General features: G+C 39.1%; 1 protein-coding gene and 1 long non-coding RNA gene across 5 annotated transcripts in view; one reads left to right on the top strand and one right to left on the bottom strand.

Annotated features, from left to right (window-relative positions):
• The window catches only part of DPYD (dihydropyrimidine dehydrogenase), a 962066-nt gene extending 946896 nt beyond the window's left edge, over positions 1-15170 (bottom strand). For 3 of the 4 annotated variants that reach the window (XM_008264835.4, XM_089337036.1, XM_089337037.1), the window contains exon 1: positions 15001-15170. In XM_008264835.4, coding sequence (XP_008263057.2) covers positions 15001-15039 — 39 coding nt within the window. In that variant the 5' untranslated portion in view covers positions 15040-15170. The remainder of the gene's footprint in view (positions 1-15000) is intronic. The other variant, XM_089337035.1, reaches the window with a different exon arrangement.
• A 34-nt stretch (positions 15171-15204) lies between these two features.
• Positions 15205-15951, top strand: LOC138850360 (uncharacterized). The gene is made up of 3 exons (XR_016237161.1): positions 15205-15340; positions 15419-15540; positions 15896-15951. It is a non-coding gene; the product is annotated as an uncharacterized LOC138850360 (long non-coding RNA).
• The last annotated feature ends 1859 nt before the right edge of the window (positions 15952-17810 follow it).

Here is a 17810-nt window from a genome sequence, read left to right as displayed (position 1 = left end):
ATTGTCATAAAGTAGAATATATTAAAAAAATGACCTTCCATCTGAGGGCTCCAGTGAATCAAGGTTTTATAACATATGTATGAATATATTTATACTTATAAAAGAAAAGAGGAGACAGTATCAGTCCTATCATCATTTTGCCTATTTCTTTTTCCTAGTTTCTCCACCAAAGATTATGTCCTGTCAGAGGTCAAAGTAGCTGGGCAAAGGGCAAAACTGGTCAGTTGATTCATGTTGGGAAGTGATTGATGATATCTCATCAGCTCCCTCCCCTGCAACCATCTGGCCTGTGGGTGAGAAACCATTCATACCTTGTCATTTACACATGTGAAGGACTCCTTGAAGAACTGAATAGTACACATCTTCTTGAGAAATCGTGTGAATGCTTACAGTTGGGAAAAATAAGGTAACTTCTGAAGGACTTCCCACTCTCAATATTGATTTCTAATGTCCATGTCATGTATTTTAATGTCTGGATAAACTGAGCCCATATTTATAGTTTTTAGTTTCTAGTTCACTACCCACTTTAATCAAGTCATTTAACCTTTCTATGTCCTTGGTTTCACCATTTCTGAAATAGATGAATCCTCATAAGACTGGACATAGGTTCTTAATTAGAGTGCCAAGAAACAAAAGCATTGAGTACACAGAACCACAGTCATGCCTGTCAATTCCAACCCTGCCAGCCCCTCTACTTCTACCTGTTTCACATCTGACCCACTACATCCTGGACTATCCTCCCCCACTTATCACTGGAAACTGATCACATAACTCCTCTTTTGGCCCCTGAATTATTGGATATTAAAGAGAAGCTGGAGGGAGACTAATAAAACATTTTTTACTATTTATATTAAATATGATCAAAATAATAGTATAAAACCAAATCATTAAGCTGCACAAACGTGGATGTATAGCATATGGATTCGTACTTCAATTCTTATCTATGCCATCACCCTTAAGCACTTATCACCTTCTGTCTTGATTTATAGTTCTTTGTGAATGTGACTCATCTTCTGTTCTGTATGCTAAGCTCATGTAGTATACGTGCATTTATATTTCTAGCCAGTCCCCATACAGTACTTAATGCAGTGCCAAAGAAATACCAATACTTATAAAATTGAATGAAGGTAAAATATTTTTTGGTAATTTAAGTTTTGGAAAAAATATGTGTTTAATTTCTAGGATGGATTTTTTAAAGTTATCTACTTGGTTCTTTTTCACATTTGATAAAAAGCATATTTTCTCTCACACAAGGACTGTACATCTTTGTAAATTAAACAAATTCATAACAGTAACAGACTACATTTGCATTTGTTCTTAACACATTTTTTCCCAACAAGGGCAGTATGAAATACACAGGACAGAGATTACGATCTCCATTTCATAGAGAAATGAGCCAAAGCTCATAATGCTAAAAAGTGGGAGACCTAGGAATGTAATAGTATATTTAGAAGTCTTTTAAAATATTGCTGATATTTAACCCTATCTATTTCCTTAAACTATGAATCTGAGTTTACTTAAAGACCTTCACTTATTCAATGTTAGATATCCTGAATCTGTTCCTCCTTCCAAAGCACTCTTCCATCTTCTCTCCCTACTTCTTCCCTCCCTCCCAACCTTCTTTCCTTCCTCCTAAGATACCCTAGCTCCTTTGAAGTTCATACCAAAATCTGTATTCACTTGTTAGGTCTGCTATTTAAAAATCTACATAAACTGGGTAGCGTAATACAGAAACTTACTGCCTCATTGTTCTGTTGGCCAGAAATGTAAAATCAAGGTGTCAAGGAGGTCATACTGCCATTGAAGCCAGTAGTGGAGATTCTCTGTTACCTCCTGTAGCTTCAGGGTTTGCCAGCAACCCTCGGTATTACTTAGCCCATGGATGCATCACTCCAATTACTACCTCCATTGTCATACAGCTGTCTTGTATCTTCACACCATCCTTCTTCCGTATTCTACTGCACATCTAACACTGTGTACCTGTCTTTCACCAAGCACTGGATCCACATACCTCACTCTGTCCAAGCTGACACAACTTAATAGTTAGTTCTATTTTCTCCTTTGTTCTGTGTTTCACACCAGTCTCAGTGACTTCAGCAGACACTTGGGTCATTCAATCATCTCACCACCAATGATTTCTTTCTAATTCCATACTACCCCAATCACAATCCCCATTGTTATAATCTTGACTGTCATTTTTAATTACTGTATCATTTTAAAAGTTTGTTTCAAACATAATTCTAATCTTAACCTCCTATACTATTCCACATTAACAATTCTTTGACAACCATCAATACATGGTGCACATCTCTCATGTTTGCACAACTCATAATCCTCTCCTATCTTCACTTTCCTCCTATTAGAGTCCATGACCCACAAATGCAACTCTTCACAGCACCTTAATTTCCCACCCTATTCTCAGCCCAGTTTTAACCCAAGCAAACCTCAATTCCAGGCCATCTTTATTCCTTTTGCCTGAACCCAAGAAGTTAAAAGTAGCTGAAGAAAAATCCACAATCAGGTTCACCACTCTGTTCAATTCTTGACAATGAATATCAAATGGAAAAAATACTTCCTAATCACATGATATAACTACCTTATTTCTTTCAATCTCCCATTTTCCAGAAAATCCATTCATACTTTCATCTGATCTTCGAATCTTCTAAGTCTTTTCATTTCAGTTAATAACCATGCCTCATACTCATTATTGAGAAAATAGACTATCATGTGGCATTTCCATTACCTTTCTGCTAACAAATTTATTTACCTCCTCTCTCTGTTCCCTACTATGCTGATGCTTATACAATCAATCATATTCCCCCTGACCAAAATAATCCTCTTATACAAGATACCATCTCTGTCCTTCAACACTGGGGTCTCTTCCATACACATCTACATCCCTTAAAATATGTAAATGGTCTATTATTCCCCTCCAGCTCTGTTTTTGCAGGGAAATTTCCTTCAACTTTTGAATGTCACTGTGTCATTTCCTTATATTCTATGCTCTTATCAACTCATGTTTCCTGGGTTTCTTTCCCCAGTAGCTATCATCAAGCTCAGAATTTCTCCATGTTACAAAATCAAAAGAAGTCTGTCATGCCCTCATCTTAGCCTGCCAGAGGCACTGAAGGAGTTGACTTTAACTGCACATCTTTCTTCCTTCGCCCATCTAGTGGTGCCACAGACTTATCTTTTCTTCTGCACATCTATACCCTTGTCTAACTACACTGACCCTAAGTGATCTCACACAGTCCCAGGACTTTAAACCCATGTTTGTGTCAATAATTCAATTGATCTCCAGCTTTGGCTTCTTTACCGACCTCCAGTAGCTTCTCTCCAGCTTCCTATCTTTATTTATTTTGGTATCTAATAGGGATTTTATACTTATCGTTTTTAAATATCATACTTTTATCCATCTCCACACCCTCGCTACTTATTTTTGTTCTTCATACAAAATTCAACCTCACTTCTTTGATTTGTTTTGTTTATTTCTTTATTTTTTGTTTCCCTTAAAAGCTCTGACATACCCCTTATGGCCGTTCAGTTTCCAGTTTAAATGTCAGTTCCTTAGGGACATCTCTTCCAACTGCCAAGGGAAGGACCTACTTCCTCATTCTGCAACACATTATCTTGCTTGATCTTTTTTTTAATCAAAGCTCATGATACTAGCTAAATTATATCTTTTAAAAACTGCCTTACTGCCTTATTGTACCTCTAATGTAATGCAATTTTATTGCATATAGGAAATAAATGTTTAACTATAAACAAAAAGGTCACAATAAACATCTGTTTTAAGAAGATCAAAGCAACAATATAATCACAGAGATAAAAAGGCCATTGGAGTGAAAACATTGAGTGATAACCACTACTAATATTTCAATATCTACCATTAGTGGTTTACTTGTTACATGTTGGAACTATTAAAAATGATGAATATGTATTACTTCCTTTAACCAACGATTCTATGATGTAGGTTCTATTGTTATACCCATTTTATAGATGATGAAATTGAAACAAGGAAAGGTTATTTGTCAAGGCCATTACTGTTAAGTAGCAGGGCAAGATATGAACATTAATTGACAATCTAAATCTACAGCCTACATTCATAACCATAAAATCTATGCTGCCCTTTCATTATAACTCTCTCAAGAATAATGCATCACTTGCCAAACAATATTATAATGAATAAAGTCTACCAGCCTGTTAATATTTCTGAATTTATCTGAATTATATATTTGATGGACTGTATATTTCCAAAAATTGCACTATTTTTGTTGTGATTTTTTAGTCATAAGCATCTAATTTTCTTAGAGTCTGTGATATTTCTACTTTTTATTTGTATTTGCTTATATTACTATTACATTAAAATCCTATTAAAATAATTTATAATTTATAATTCAAAATTCATTAAAATATGGAGAAGGTGTTCAAACTTACCAATATTCAAACAAATGCAAATTAAACCAAGCAGACAGGAGTTTTCACCCAATTGTTTAGTTACAAAAATAAAAGTAACCATGAATACTGGGAAGAATGTCATTATATATACGTTCACATACTGCCAGCAGCCATATGAATTAGTAGCACCCTGTGCACAGTAACTTAAAAATATTTCAAATCCATAAAATAGTCTAACTTACCATGAATAATTTGCCTTCTAGGCTACTATCATAATATTATCTTAAACAAGTGTGAAGAATACTTCAAGAATAAACAAAATATTGTCTAATCTTGGGGCAAAGGTGTTATGGGCAGTAGTTTTCATGAACCATGAAAGAATTTTCCTCTGAAAATGTTTTCATCTCTTTCAAAATATGCAGAGGCATAAGCAAACCAACATTTAGAGTTTAGGTTGCAAGTAAACTTTAGTTGAACATGTAGCATGAAGCAAAGGTAATTTTGGTTAACAAAATTAGGCAATAGGAAGTTTTGCTTTATTAAATTTGCAACAGTGAGAAAAGTGTGCTGAGTCAAAAATAGACACAGACCCTTTCTTTTTCCTAATTACCTGGAAGGGAAAAAATTTTTAGAAACACAAGTGCATACACATGCACACACACAGACACACAAGACCAGTCGATGTTTAATGTAAAGGCGGTTTAGGGTAAAATAGCCCTTTAAGAATCTGGGGGTCGGGGTGTGGGACAATACAAGTATCCATCTGTGAACATATGATAGGATAGCAATATTGTCACACACAGCCCCTTAAGATCACCTGAGGTACAATCTTCTTCCTGTTCTCCAAGGGCAGGAAAAAAAAAAAAAAAAAAAAAAAGGAACCATGCAGGGAGTCAAGCTATAATCTAAAACCACTAAATCAGCACTGAGTCCAAACTAAGTCCCATCTACAATGAGTGAAATTTCATCCAGATACTGAAGCACATCTACCAAAATCAGTGTCAAAAGGGTGAGGCAAATAGGTAACCGTTTACATTTCCACCTTGTCCTTTCTCTCTTTGCATCAAAGAATAATTTTTTCCTCGTTTTAAAACATCTCTTTAAAGATACTTAATTCAGGTGACAAACATAGGTAAGATGAGCAGAACTGAACTGCACTATTCAAGGACAGAGTTCGTGGAAATGAAATTAGAAGTTCATTTTGGTGTGAAAATACCATATATTTACATGAACTTTTTCAAGACCCCTCAAATGCACAGATAACATTTACTTTCTTACAAAAAGTTTTGTAATCTTTAATTTCATTTCTATAGTTTTTGAAATGCTCATCACTGAAACCAACTCTCTCAAGTTTATTTCCAACAAAATGCTTGACACAAAAGATTTTTTGTTGAGCATTACTTTTAATAATTGACTACTAAAACCAAAGTAAACATCTGATAAGAAAGGTGAAGATTCAAACAATTTTGGTATTTCCACCCACATACAATCTTACATTGCTACTAAAAACCATTTCAAAAGTTAATAATAATCTGAGGAAATACTTCAAAAATGTCTTTATTTGAAAATAAAAATGAGAGAAACAGACAGAAATAAAGATATCTTCCATCCACTGGGTCGCTGTCCAGACAGATACAATGGCCAGGGCTGGGCCAGGCCAAAGCCAGGAGCCAGGAACCACCTCCAGGTCTCCCACATGGGTAAAGGGGCCCAAGCACTGTGCCATCCTCTGCTGCTTTTCCCAGGCCAAAGCAGGAAGCTGGATCAGAAATGGAGCAGCTTGAATTTGCACCCTTATGAGATACCAGCGTCATAAGCAGTAGCTTTACCTGCTATGTCACACCAGCCCTGTAAATACTTCTGACACAACGAGAACACAAATATAAACTGTACATGATTATAAATATTTAGGAAAAATACAATTCATGCATTAGAAAAACAAAAGTACTTCATGGATAGTATGGTTATAAATCCATATGTTTAGGGTCATCTTTTTACTTCTTTGGCATCTTTTCCATATTCTGCAATTGTGAAAAATTTAAAAATAAAAATGTAAAAGTGTAGTAAACTACAGAAATGTACATTTTTCTGGGAAAGATGTCATGTTTTAGCCCTTGGAAACCTGTGAAGACAACTTAATGCTTTTCTTCAAGTTATGAGTTCAAATTTTTACCCCGGCAGTCCTTCACATTTTGCACAGAGGAATATCTGGAAGGCAGCTCCCAAACCTCTCAGGTCAGTGAGGAACAAGAAGTCAGAGAAGGAAGTCCCCAGTGGGGCAGGGACTCCACTGCTTTGCGCTGACCCTAATGAGCCAACAAACACTAGAGAAACTGCCTTGTGAAGCCCTATTTCCTTTTTAGCATCTCAGCTTTTCATTTATAGTTAAGACAGGCTTATCTAAGAAACACAAAATATTAATTCCAGCTGAATCTAAGAACTTCAGCTGATTAAATTAGGATGGGGCTTTGTGTTCTTGGGTAAGTTTGAGATTTAACTCACTCATTTGATTAAAAGAAGAAAAGGAGAATGACAAGTAGAACCCTGGTGAATAAGTCAATTAAATTCCTATAGCAGGTATAAATGTCACACCTCCTCCTACCTGGCACATAAATGAGCCGCTATGACAACACCACTTCTATGTTCCTTTAGTTTGCTCACACAGGCAGTTTGCATTTCCAAACAATTCCAGCATCCTTAATTAACAAACTCTTCACAGAGCTTAAAATGATTTCCACCAGGTCAGAGAGCAAAGGATCTAACCATGGTGCGAAAATGTCCCCAGGCTGTCCCCTCTCTTGGGCTGCTGATTTTAATCGACCAATAGTAAATACACATTCTCTCCCACAGTTTTGTACAATAGACACATGATCTTCTCCACAGACACAATAACATGCTTTAAGTGTTAAGATGCTACTACAATGTTTAATATCACTTTTAAAAAATTACACAAAAATTAAGATCTATTTAGATTATTCAATGCTAGGCAAGGTAAAGACAAGTTGAAAATTGGGGGATGAAGTTTCCAGAGAGGTGTGTGTGTGCTATATTAGCTAATTGTGGTGGGGGGTACAGGTAGAGCTTCATCCATGATCACCATCTGTATAAATCAGGCCTGCAGTTGACATGCAATTTTGTGTGGGTCCCCTGAGAAGTGGCCCTCAGGGCTTAATTATTGATGAAGAGATTTTTCTTCAAAGTGGCCCAGTCAGGAATGTCTCAAGGGGACATTCATAAGCACTCATAATATCAATTTCCAAGCACCTGGGAGGTAGGGACACAGATTGTCTCTTTAATTATTATGCTAGAGGTAGAGGAAAGTGAGAATTATATTTACAACCATGCTGAAATGCTCCGAGAAACAAAATTATTTTAAGCAATCTTAAAATGTAACATCTGAGGGTTCTTTCAGAAAGGGCACCCTTTCCCTGATCCTGATGAAAACCAGTGGACCTCCAAGTCCCTCTTTCCTCTTAATTAAAAAAAAGTTACTGATAAACAAATACCTTAGGGCCAGAGATGCTTAAAATTCAAAAAAAAAAAAGGCCAGCACTGTGGCATAGCAGGTAAAGCTGCTGCCTGCAGTGCCAGCATCCCATATGGGTGCCAGTTCAAGTCCCAGCTGCTTCAATTTCCATCCTGCTCTCTACTATGGCCTGGGAAAGCAGTGGAAGATGGCCCAAGTCCTTGAGCCTCTGCACCCACGCAGGAGACCCGGAAGAAGCTCCTGGCTCCTGATCAGTGCAGCTCTGGCCATTGTGGCCGTATGGGGAGTGAACCAGTAGATGGAAGACCTCTCTCCCTCTCTCCCTCTGCTTCTCTGTAACTCTGCCCTTCAAATAAATAAATAAATAAATCTTTTTAAAAAAAAAAAGTCAAAAAATAACTTCCTTTGAAGCTAATATTTTTGCTTAGAAGGAGATTAAGTATGCTCTAGTTACTACAAAGAGATATTTGAGTTTGTTTTTACTGTGTAGGGTTTTCTTTTCATAAAGAGTATTATCAAATTTCTTATAAATGCCAACAAGAAAGTACCCAAATAATTTTCATCCATGCTTTAGCCCTGATCTCATCTCAAAAATACTAAGAACACTGAAGAAATCCACCCTATGGATGTCATATAGAAAACTGTAAGGGTTGGAGGTCAGCCCTGGCTTTAAATCTTACTCCCTATGTAATAGATGCAAATAGTCCTAATAAACCAAACCTGTACCATACACTTCCTGTATATTCCTGGAAGCTTACATCAGAAGTTTGGCAACACAATGGACATTAAACGTATTTTAACAGAAATGATGTAAGTCTCTTCAATTTGACCTAAATTTCAGAAATTCTTCCATCCACCTATAACATTGACAGTTGTATTCAAAATGCATTATCTGCAATATTTACAAATCCATAATGAACCTCCCCCATAATTCTTTTAACTTCACAAACTTCATCTTCCCTCTCAGGTTCTAACAGACATCAATACCACCAGTGAATCCCTGATTTGAACAAATTCCAGCCAATCGGCATTTACATAACTCACATGATATACGCAGTAGCAATATTTAAAATAAGTACTTCAGTTTTAAAAGCATGTATTTTACAACAGATGCTATCTGAATTATTTTTTATATATGGCACCAATTAATCTTCACAGATATTGTATGAAATAAATCAGATTAACTCTAATTTACAGAGGAACACATGACAGTTGAAGAAAGAAATTAACCATAAAAATGTAAATAAATAGGGCCAAGATTTGAACACAGTTCTGTTTTAACAAAATACTTCTTGTACTTATCATGAAATGAAGCTTGATTTTGTGAAACGAATAATTTAAAAGCAAAATCCTTAGTTCCTAACATCAATAAATAGAAATCTGTGGTGAACTAAAAGTTATATACTGAGTTAAATACAGATGTTTCCTAGCTACTAGTATAACATTTTAATTAAAAGCAATGGAAGCAATAACAATTATAAACCACAGGAAAGACATAATCCTATTAAGACTTATCTCAGTAGTATAATTGGCTCCAGGATATCTGTGAACACCCACACTATTGATGTTGAGGCCAAAAATACCTTCTGTCTTGATATGGAGGATTACGAGCAAATCAAGTGCAGAAAGTAAACATGTCACATTTGAAAATCAAAGTCTTGACTACAGATAAATGTATAATCTTATAGTACTTTATGAAGTACCTGAGTTAATGTAGAATATAAGTGAAAATTTTCTTTACAGCTTTAAGGACTGATGGCCTCTGCTACATCTGTCATTGTGTTTATTAGGTATCAGGCAAAAACTAAATAAAATTACCAATCCCTTCCAATCTCCTCCCACCTGTTCTAATGCTCAGATTACATAAAATCTCTCACTATACTTTGTCATGATATGACTTCTTCTCATGGTCTCACTGTATTTTCATTTTACAGTTCCAAATTTTGGAGCCATTAGAATTCTCCCACAGTAATCAGATTTCTCTGCCTTACTAGAAAATCTAATTTTCAGCCTTTGGGGTGTTGTCTATTTTCATAGAGTATAACAAGATGCTGTATTCAAATAGTTCAAGAAAGATATGGGGTCCCTGCATTGTGGCATAGTGGGTAAAGCTGCCACCTGCAATGCCAGCATCCCATATTGGAGCTGGTTCCTGTCCTGGATGCTCCACTTCCAATCCAGCTCCCTGCTAATGGCCTGGAAAAGCAGTGGAGGATCCAAGTGCATGGGCTCCTACAGCTATGTGGGACACCCAGAAGAAGCTTCTGGCTCCAGACTTTGGCCTAGCCCAGCCTTGGCCATTTTGTGATCATCTTGGGAGTGAACCACCTGGTGGGAGATGGATCCTTCTCTTTCCTCCCTCCTCTCCCCATTCTCCTTCTCCCCTCCCCCCAACTCATTCAAATAAATAAATAAATCTTTAAAAAAAAGAGAAAGATGACACTTAAAGATCATTCAATTATCTTAATTCCAGATCTCCCTAACATTCTAATCAATTCCTTAATGTTAACATTCAGCTCTTCAAATGTGGACTTTTTCCTTCTAGAAAGCAACATAGGTGTCTACTGAATTCTGACACAGTTTACAGTTAATGAGGCAATACAAGTATCTGCTATCAGAAGATTCACTTGTAGATTCGTCATTAGTTATTAATCTCATAGTTTTCAAGTAAATACATAAAAAAGATCATCTGAACTTATGTACAAGATGTAGAACTTAAAAGAACACTGCGCTGATTATATCATGCTCAACTATCGAAAACAAATAGCACCTTCAATCCCACACTGGTTTGAGCGACTCTTCAGTCAAACCATCAGATATAGTTTTTTACTGCCCAGCTGAGCTCCTTAGAAAAAACACTTCAAAGTAACACTAAGTATGGTCCCAGAACAGCTTCAACTTGACAGGACAAAAACACATATAAGAACCAAAACTCATGTAACAGGTTTAAAGCTAAAGAATAAAAGCCTGGGGCTGGTTCTGTGGCACAGTATGTTAAGCATCTGCCTGTGGTTCTAGCATCCCATACGGGATCCAGTTCGAGTCCCAGCTGCTCCTTTTCAGATTCAGCTCTCTGCTATGGCCCGGGAAAGTAGTAGAGGATGGCCCGAATGCTTCGGCCCCTGCACTCGTGTGGTAGACTCCGAAGAGACTCCTGGTTCCTGGCTTCAGATCAGCTCAGCTCTAGCCATTGCAGACATCTGGGGCGTGAACCAGCGGATGGAAGAACTCTGTCTCTCCTTCTCCCTGTCTATAACTATGCCTCTCAAGTAAACAAATCTCTAAAAAAAAATAAATAAAATAAAAACCTTCAAAGAATTTACAAGATTGTCTTTCCACAAGCTCTCTGGTGCCCAATCCAGAGGGTAGGACTGTTACTTATATATTCAGTTAAAATAAAAAAAGACAAATTTTAATAATAACCCATGGCTTCTTTAAAGTTGAATCCTTAGTCTCTCCTTTAAATCTAGGACCCTTTTCTCTTCCCAGGGACAAAAGCAGTGATGGACAGGGTGCTTAAAAATAGTTTTTGTCACCTCTTCCAACTCATAACTAAGAATTCATAACTATATTAACAATTCATAACCATGGCTTTCCCTTATTCAAATTTCCTTATAATTAAATTTTTCAAAGTGACTTCCATTATACTCCCATTTTCCAAACTCATCATTTCCCCCTCATTTTCTTCATAACTACAGAAAATTCTTAATTCTAAAATGAAAAGAAGTCTTAGCATCCGTAATTCAAAGTTATTTCTATCTAACTTAATATGCATTTTATGGACAATGAACTAAAATCCCTTTTTAAATTCAAGGTAAGCATGAAATGTGTTTATAACCCCTTAACACACGTTAGCTGATAAGTCACAGAGTGGACCTTGACATTTGATTGTGGGAATAGTGCGTTGGAAGCAATTCAGTTTAGTAGTAAATAATCTAAGTTCATAATGTGCAAATAGTTAAAAGGTGGCCAGAAATGCATATATTTTACTTTATTTTATAGTCTAGGCTCAATTTTCCTTGTCATTAAGAGAACAAGGTATTGAACAAAAGTGAACTCTTCAAAATCATTTGCTTTTAAATGTGCAGAAATTGGCATCATACTATCCATGAATTCAATCTAAATGAAGAAGTCTATGAAGTTATTGCTGAGGTCAGGAAAGGTGACCAATGTCCACTAACCACATTCCTTGAAACCTTCCCAAGAGAGTTCATTTTCAAAAGTAAACCTTGACAAAATCCAGACTATATTCAAAAAGTAAACCCAGACAATAAAATACTTTAAAATCGTATAACTACTGTTAATGAATTTTAGAGCACTAATTACTTTATGGGCAATGGTGTTCCTGAAAATAAGCTACTTTTTCTTTATCCTTATTTTTTAATATGTTTCTATTTTTTCCTGACAGGCAGCTGTCAACTTCTGATACACGATTCTACTTACTGTTATTTCCCTTCCTCAACAGATAAAGCAAGTATAGCTCAAAGAAACTAGATAACTTTGCCAAGATCACACAGCTTGAAAGAAGCTAAATCTCAATTCCCAATAGTTAGCTCCAGAGCCCATGCTCTAACCCACAAGAATGTGTCATAAAAGAAAATTAAAACTTGTCATGCAACTCTATCTTACTACAAGAATAATCATTTTTCAGTATTATAAGCCTTGTTCTGTTACCAAGTAATGCACCTCTTCTGTGCCCATCTTCCAGTCCAGGGATATCCAGCTTTGAAGCTTTGTGACCTATTTTCCATATTCCCAACCTTTCAAACTCTGATGAGATACTGGATTGGGATTAGAAATTCTGGAAGACCACACAAAGCAACTACATATGCCTCAATAGATTCTTTCCCCCAGAAACCAAGATATTTCTTGTCTGTTTTGCCAAAATCTGAGGCAATATAGGTAGCTTAGAGAAAATTAAATCGCTGTCAGCGAGTTGTTACCATCACCTTCTGTGCTTTTCGCATTTATTAAGCACTAGTTCCATTTATCAATACGTTCTTATCACACTTATATTTCATACCAGTAATTTCTTAAAAGATTACTTGTTTCTCCATGTATTTGAGGCTAAGGCAATGATCATAATCAGATCAGTCCCTAGATAATGGCTTTAATGAATGTGTTCAAGGAAAGCGTTCAAATTTGATAGAAAACAGCAGTTCACTCTGATTCTTATACACAAAAATGAACTTTGCTAAGTCAACAGGAACAACTGAGACATCTATGCTTGAATGTGTTCCCCTAGGCTTAATGTATTTTTCCTCACCGCATTATATTTTAATGATTAATTTCATGCTCTTTCATGGTATTTTAACTCATGAATCATGGGTATTACTTTGAGGGGAAAGGAAGGTTCTGTGAGGAGAGATTTTGTTGATTAAAATGTGCTGCACATGGAAACTGCATAAAAGCTGAAGAAGTCTGATTACCACCTTCCAGATTATAAATAATATCAGGCAAACTCGCCACACAGACTAAGGTTAGTCTGCGATGACTGGAGCAGGAAGTCTTAGGTTCTTACATGCTATTGGTGCAAACAATCTATACATGAAATTATGTTGTACATTTAATGTTTCACTGGCATCTTTTTCCTCAGAATCCAGATAAGAATGGATTTCAAAAACAATCACGAGAGAAAAAAAACAGAATTAGTTAAGCTGGCAACAACATTCTGAACTTAAGTATCCCGAAAGTCAATCACCACTCCTCCTCTGACATTCTGATCTCTGCAATCAGTTCTGCTTGAATGCCATCAGTTGCTTAGTAGATGACTTAATTCAAATTAAAAAAAAAATGCAAAAATGGTGAAGTCAAAGCTACAAGGACCATATAGGACTAAGACCGAAATGAAAGGGACAAACACAAGTTTTACCCTGTGCACCTGTGAGTACTTCATTACATGTGTATTGATTAGTATCAATAAGTAATCTATCCACAAGAGAAACCACAACTAACCAGAAACTAACTAGATGTCCATATGATACTTCTGGCTTCTGTTACCAATATGGGTTTTTTAAACCAAAGTGTAGAGTCTGGAGAAAAGAGAACATTAAGTTCCCCTAAACAGTACAAACAGAACACCTGGTCCTAAAAAGGGTGCAAAGTTTACCCAATCAATGACAGAGGCAAAAATGCAGCAAAAGCAGCAGGTGGTTTTAAACTTACTTCAATCACCAGAAGGACAGAGAAAAAGAAAAATCTGTGATTTGTAAAGCACCCGCGTGCGGGGGGAGGCACGGGCACGCGCGCACACATACACACACAAATATTCGGCCAGAGCAGGAAACTCATACAAAGACAATCCCCAAACAAAACAAAACAACCCAACAAACCCGTTTCTTGGGCAGAAGTGCTGACAGTGAGTTGGGAACTCTAAGTCCCTGCAGACAAGTCAGTCCTGTTCACAGCACTCATTCAAGGACATAAGGAGAAGCCGAAAGAAATAGTTCTGTTTCAGGTGTGCCTTATTTACAGAAAGAAAGGTTTTTTGTTTGTTGTTTGTTTTTTTCCCTCAGAAATGTGTGCTAGAGGGAACCAAAAACTGTTGAGAGGAAAAGAAAACAAGATTTTATTTCTGGGTTTGTTATTCCCCCTGAGGACATTCCATGGTGAATGTTCAAGACTTTGTTCCTTCTCTCCTCTGGTCAATCATTTCATAAACAATACTCCGACCGGCGGGGCCCGCTGCAGCCGACTCGGGTCTCCTCCCACGACTCCACTCCACACCCCACCTTTGCAAACGGCAGGGTTCAGCTCCAGGACTGGGGGCAGCGGGCAGGTGGACAAGTGGGTGGCTACTGGGCGCCCTATCCCTTGGAGTGCACCGCTCCGCACCTCGGGCGCTCTGGAGTCGCTGCCCCTCTGGGAAGAGCGAATCAGGCTTCCTCCAGAAGCGTCCCGTGGAAGGGGCACCCCTGTGGTCGCGGGTGGTCCTCAGGCTCTGTCCCCGCCTGTCCGCGCGGGGCTCGGCTCCGCGCTCCTCTGCCTGCTCCGCGGGTCTCCAGCAGGGGTAAAGTTTCCCGCGTCTCCCACTCTTCCCCCCGGAGCCGCGGCCCCCGGCAATGGCCAGCTGGGGCTCCCCGCCCGCCCCGGGCCAGCCGGCGCGCAGCCTGTACCTCGATGTCCGCCGCGTCCTTGCTAAGCACCCGGGCCATGGCAGTGCCTACAGTCGGAGACCCTCCCTCGTCCTCGGGCTCCAGTCAGAGACGGAAGTGACAGCGCGGCTGAGCGCGAGTGGAAATAGGAGAGTCGGGCCCGCAGCGCGGCGCGGGGCGGGACGGCGACGCCCCCGGGGCGGGGCTGCGCTCGGTCCTGCGGCTCCGGGAGCCCGGCACAGCTGCCCTGGCCGCCCGGCTTCGTTGGCCGCGCGCCCGCGGTCCCGGCGGGAGGAAGGGCAGGCGCGCTGGCCTCTGCTCTCCCCACTCGGAGAGGCCGAGTTGGGCAGGCGCGGGCCAGGTACCGGGCTCTTCTGGAGACTAAGCGACGGCACTCTGCGCTCCAGGTCTCAGGCTGCCCTGGTCCTTTCTTCTGCAGGAACCTCCACAGGGACGGAAACAGTGTCTCCGGGCAACAGCATCTTCAGGAACTCCCCGGGGCTGAGGTGGTGACTCCCCCTCCACCCACCCTACAAGGAAGCGGGCCGCCGAGGAGGGCGCGTGAGTCGGGTCGGCTCAGAGGTGCCAGTCTCTCGGGGGCGCGGGGGCGAGGCGAGGGAAAACAGCCCCCGCCAGCAGCCGCGGGATTAAGTGTGTCTGGGGGTGCCTAGCCAAGGTTGCACTTTTGCAGAAGAATCCATTCTGCTGGCTATTTTTAAAAAGTATGCGTATTACTGTAAAATGGGAAGCACTTTTGAAGATCGATTCTTTATGTTTCCCTACTAAGCTTGCTAGAGAGAAGGGGGCAAATTCATTTAGAGGTGGTTCCACTCCAAAAAATATTCCACTCTTCTTTTCTCCCCTGGCTAGAAGCATCCCCGTCTCTTATAAAACTTTCTACTTGATTCTATTACAGTATGTATGGCACTTGCTAAATCCTCCTGGCTAGATTGTGACCAGCTTGGAATCAGGTATTATCCCCTTGTATCATGTTTTTGTTCGTTCACCCATCACCTTCATCAACAAATCTTTGTTTGCATCATCAAGGCGCAGGCCAGTGCCAGGTTTGCTGACAATAGTCGTGCAGAAGACGCCTCACTCTCATGGAGATCCTACTTAAAGTGAGAAATATGTTGATGTCAGCTTGGCGAATAAGAGGAATGGATCAGAATAACTTGGATGTGGGTACCTTGAGTGGTTGAGAAGGCTGTCTCTGAACAAGTCATCAGATCACTTTCCAGAGGCAGGAACTTACTATGGGACAGAAACTTATTTTAAAGATTGATTTATTTATTTGAAAGACAGAGTCACAAACAGAAAGAGGGAGAGACAGTGAGAAAGGCCTTCCATCCTCTGGTTCACTCTCCAAATGGCCCCAATGGCTTGAGATGGGCCAATCCAAAGCCAGGAGCCAGGAGCTTCTTCTGGGTCTCTCATGTGGGTACAGGGACCCAAGCACTTGGGTCATCTTCCATTGCCTTCCCAGGCACATTAACAGTAAGCTGAATGGGAAGTGGGGCAGCTGGGACGGGAACCTGTGCCCCAATGGATGCCTGCATCCCAGCCAGCAGCTTAACCTGCTGTACCACTGCATTAGCCTCAACATTTTTCTTGAATCAAATGTTGTTCATTAAACCAGAACGTTGAATAGGAACCTAGGAATAATCTTTTACTCCCTTTCGCTCACTCCATCATTTAAAGCATCCCAAAGCTATAAAAATTCAACCTCCTAAATAGATCTTGGATCATTCATTTCTCCATCTTCACACATCAAACATGGTCCATTCACCCACCATGGTCCAGGCTACTCTTGCCACAGAGTCTACTCTTACCTGCTGTGTACTCCGGGCTGAGTTTTAAACTATTAATTCAGCCACACCAAACACACAGTATACATCTTTGAAAGGCCCAGTGAGGTCAATATAATACAAACCCCCTGTTGACCTCTGAATGACTTGACTTCGCCTCCTCTCCAACCTCACCTAGGGCCACTCTTGCCTTGACTCATTATGTTCCAACCACAAAGCAACATTTTCTCTGCTTGTTCCCCCTTCTAGGTCTCAGAGAAGCCTTCACTGACCCATCTCCACCACCAATAAAATTAGACCCATTGCAGTCTCTGTCAATCTGACTCATAACACCCTATTTACAGTGAGAAACCTATCAGATGTTGTTTCCATTATATCACTGTGACTTCTGTCTTCTGCTCCAAGAAGAGCAGGCCCAATGATGTAATGGTCTAGTCCAGGACAGAACCATGAAAGACAAGAATACTTGGGGATAGGATTAACAGAGTAGACCCTCAGCCTGTTTCATGCACTAAACAGTACATTTTAGAAACCTTTCACTTCACAATGACTTCTCAGCATTCCATATGTTGCTGGTATATAAATCACCATGTCTATCAATGGGTTTCTAGTAAAAATGTGTCAAGTTAACCACTTTCCTTTTCATGGAATCATGTTCCAGAGTCAGTTGTTCCTCATCTCCCAACAGCCATAATTTACCTGCCTGCAGGCCATCTATATCCTCTTGGGGATAAATATTAAAAATATACAAGCAGAGATATATAAATAAATAAATTATAAATAAATTTTGAATTTTATATTTGGTTTTTGACTGTAACCAGTAAAAATTTGGAATCCATACATAGTTTATTTTCATAATATACATTACCTGTGAACTTTTTGCACAGATTTCAAAACTTTTTTGCACCAAAATAAATTTATTTTAATTCCATTTCCCTGAACTTTTTGAAATACCATTATGTATATATATACCCACACAAATACATATAAATGCATGAAACCTTCATACATGCACATATGCAT

The sequence above is a fragment of the Oryctolagus cuniculus genome, chromosome 7 (assembly GCF_051225735.1).
Source record: "Oryctolagus cuniculus isolate XC-2025 breed Fujian yellow rabbit chromosome 7, ASM5122573v1, whole genome shotgun sequence".
Taxonomy (NCBI): Eukaryota; Metazoa; Chordata; class Mammalia; order Lagomorpha; family Leporidae; genus Oryctolagus; species Oryctolagus cuniculus.
The sequence above is the reverse complement of the archived record's forward strand: the minus strand, read 5'-3'. Positions and strand labels throughout refer to the sequence as shown.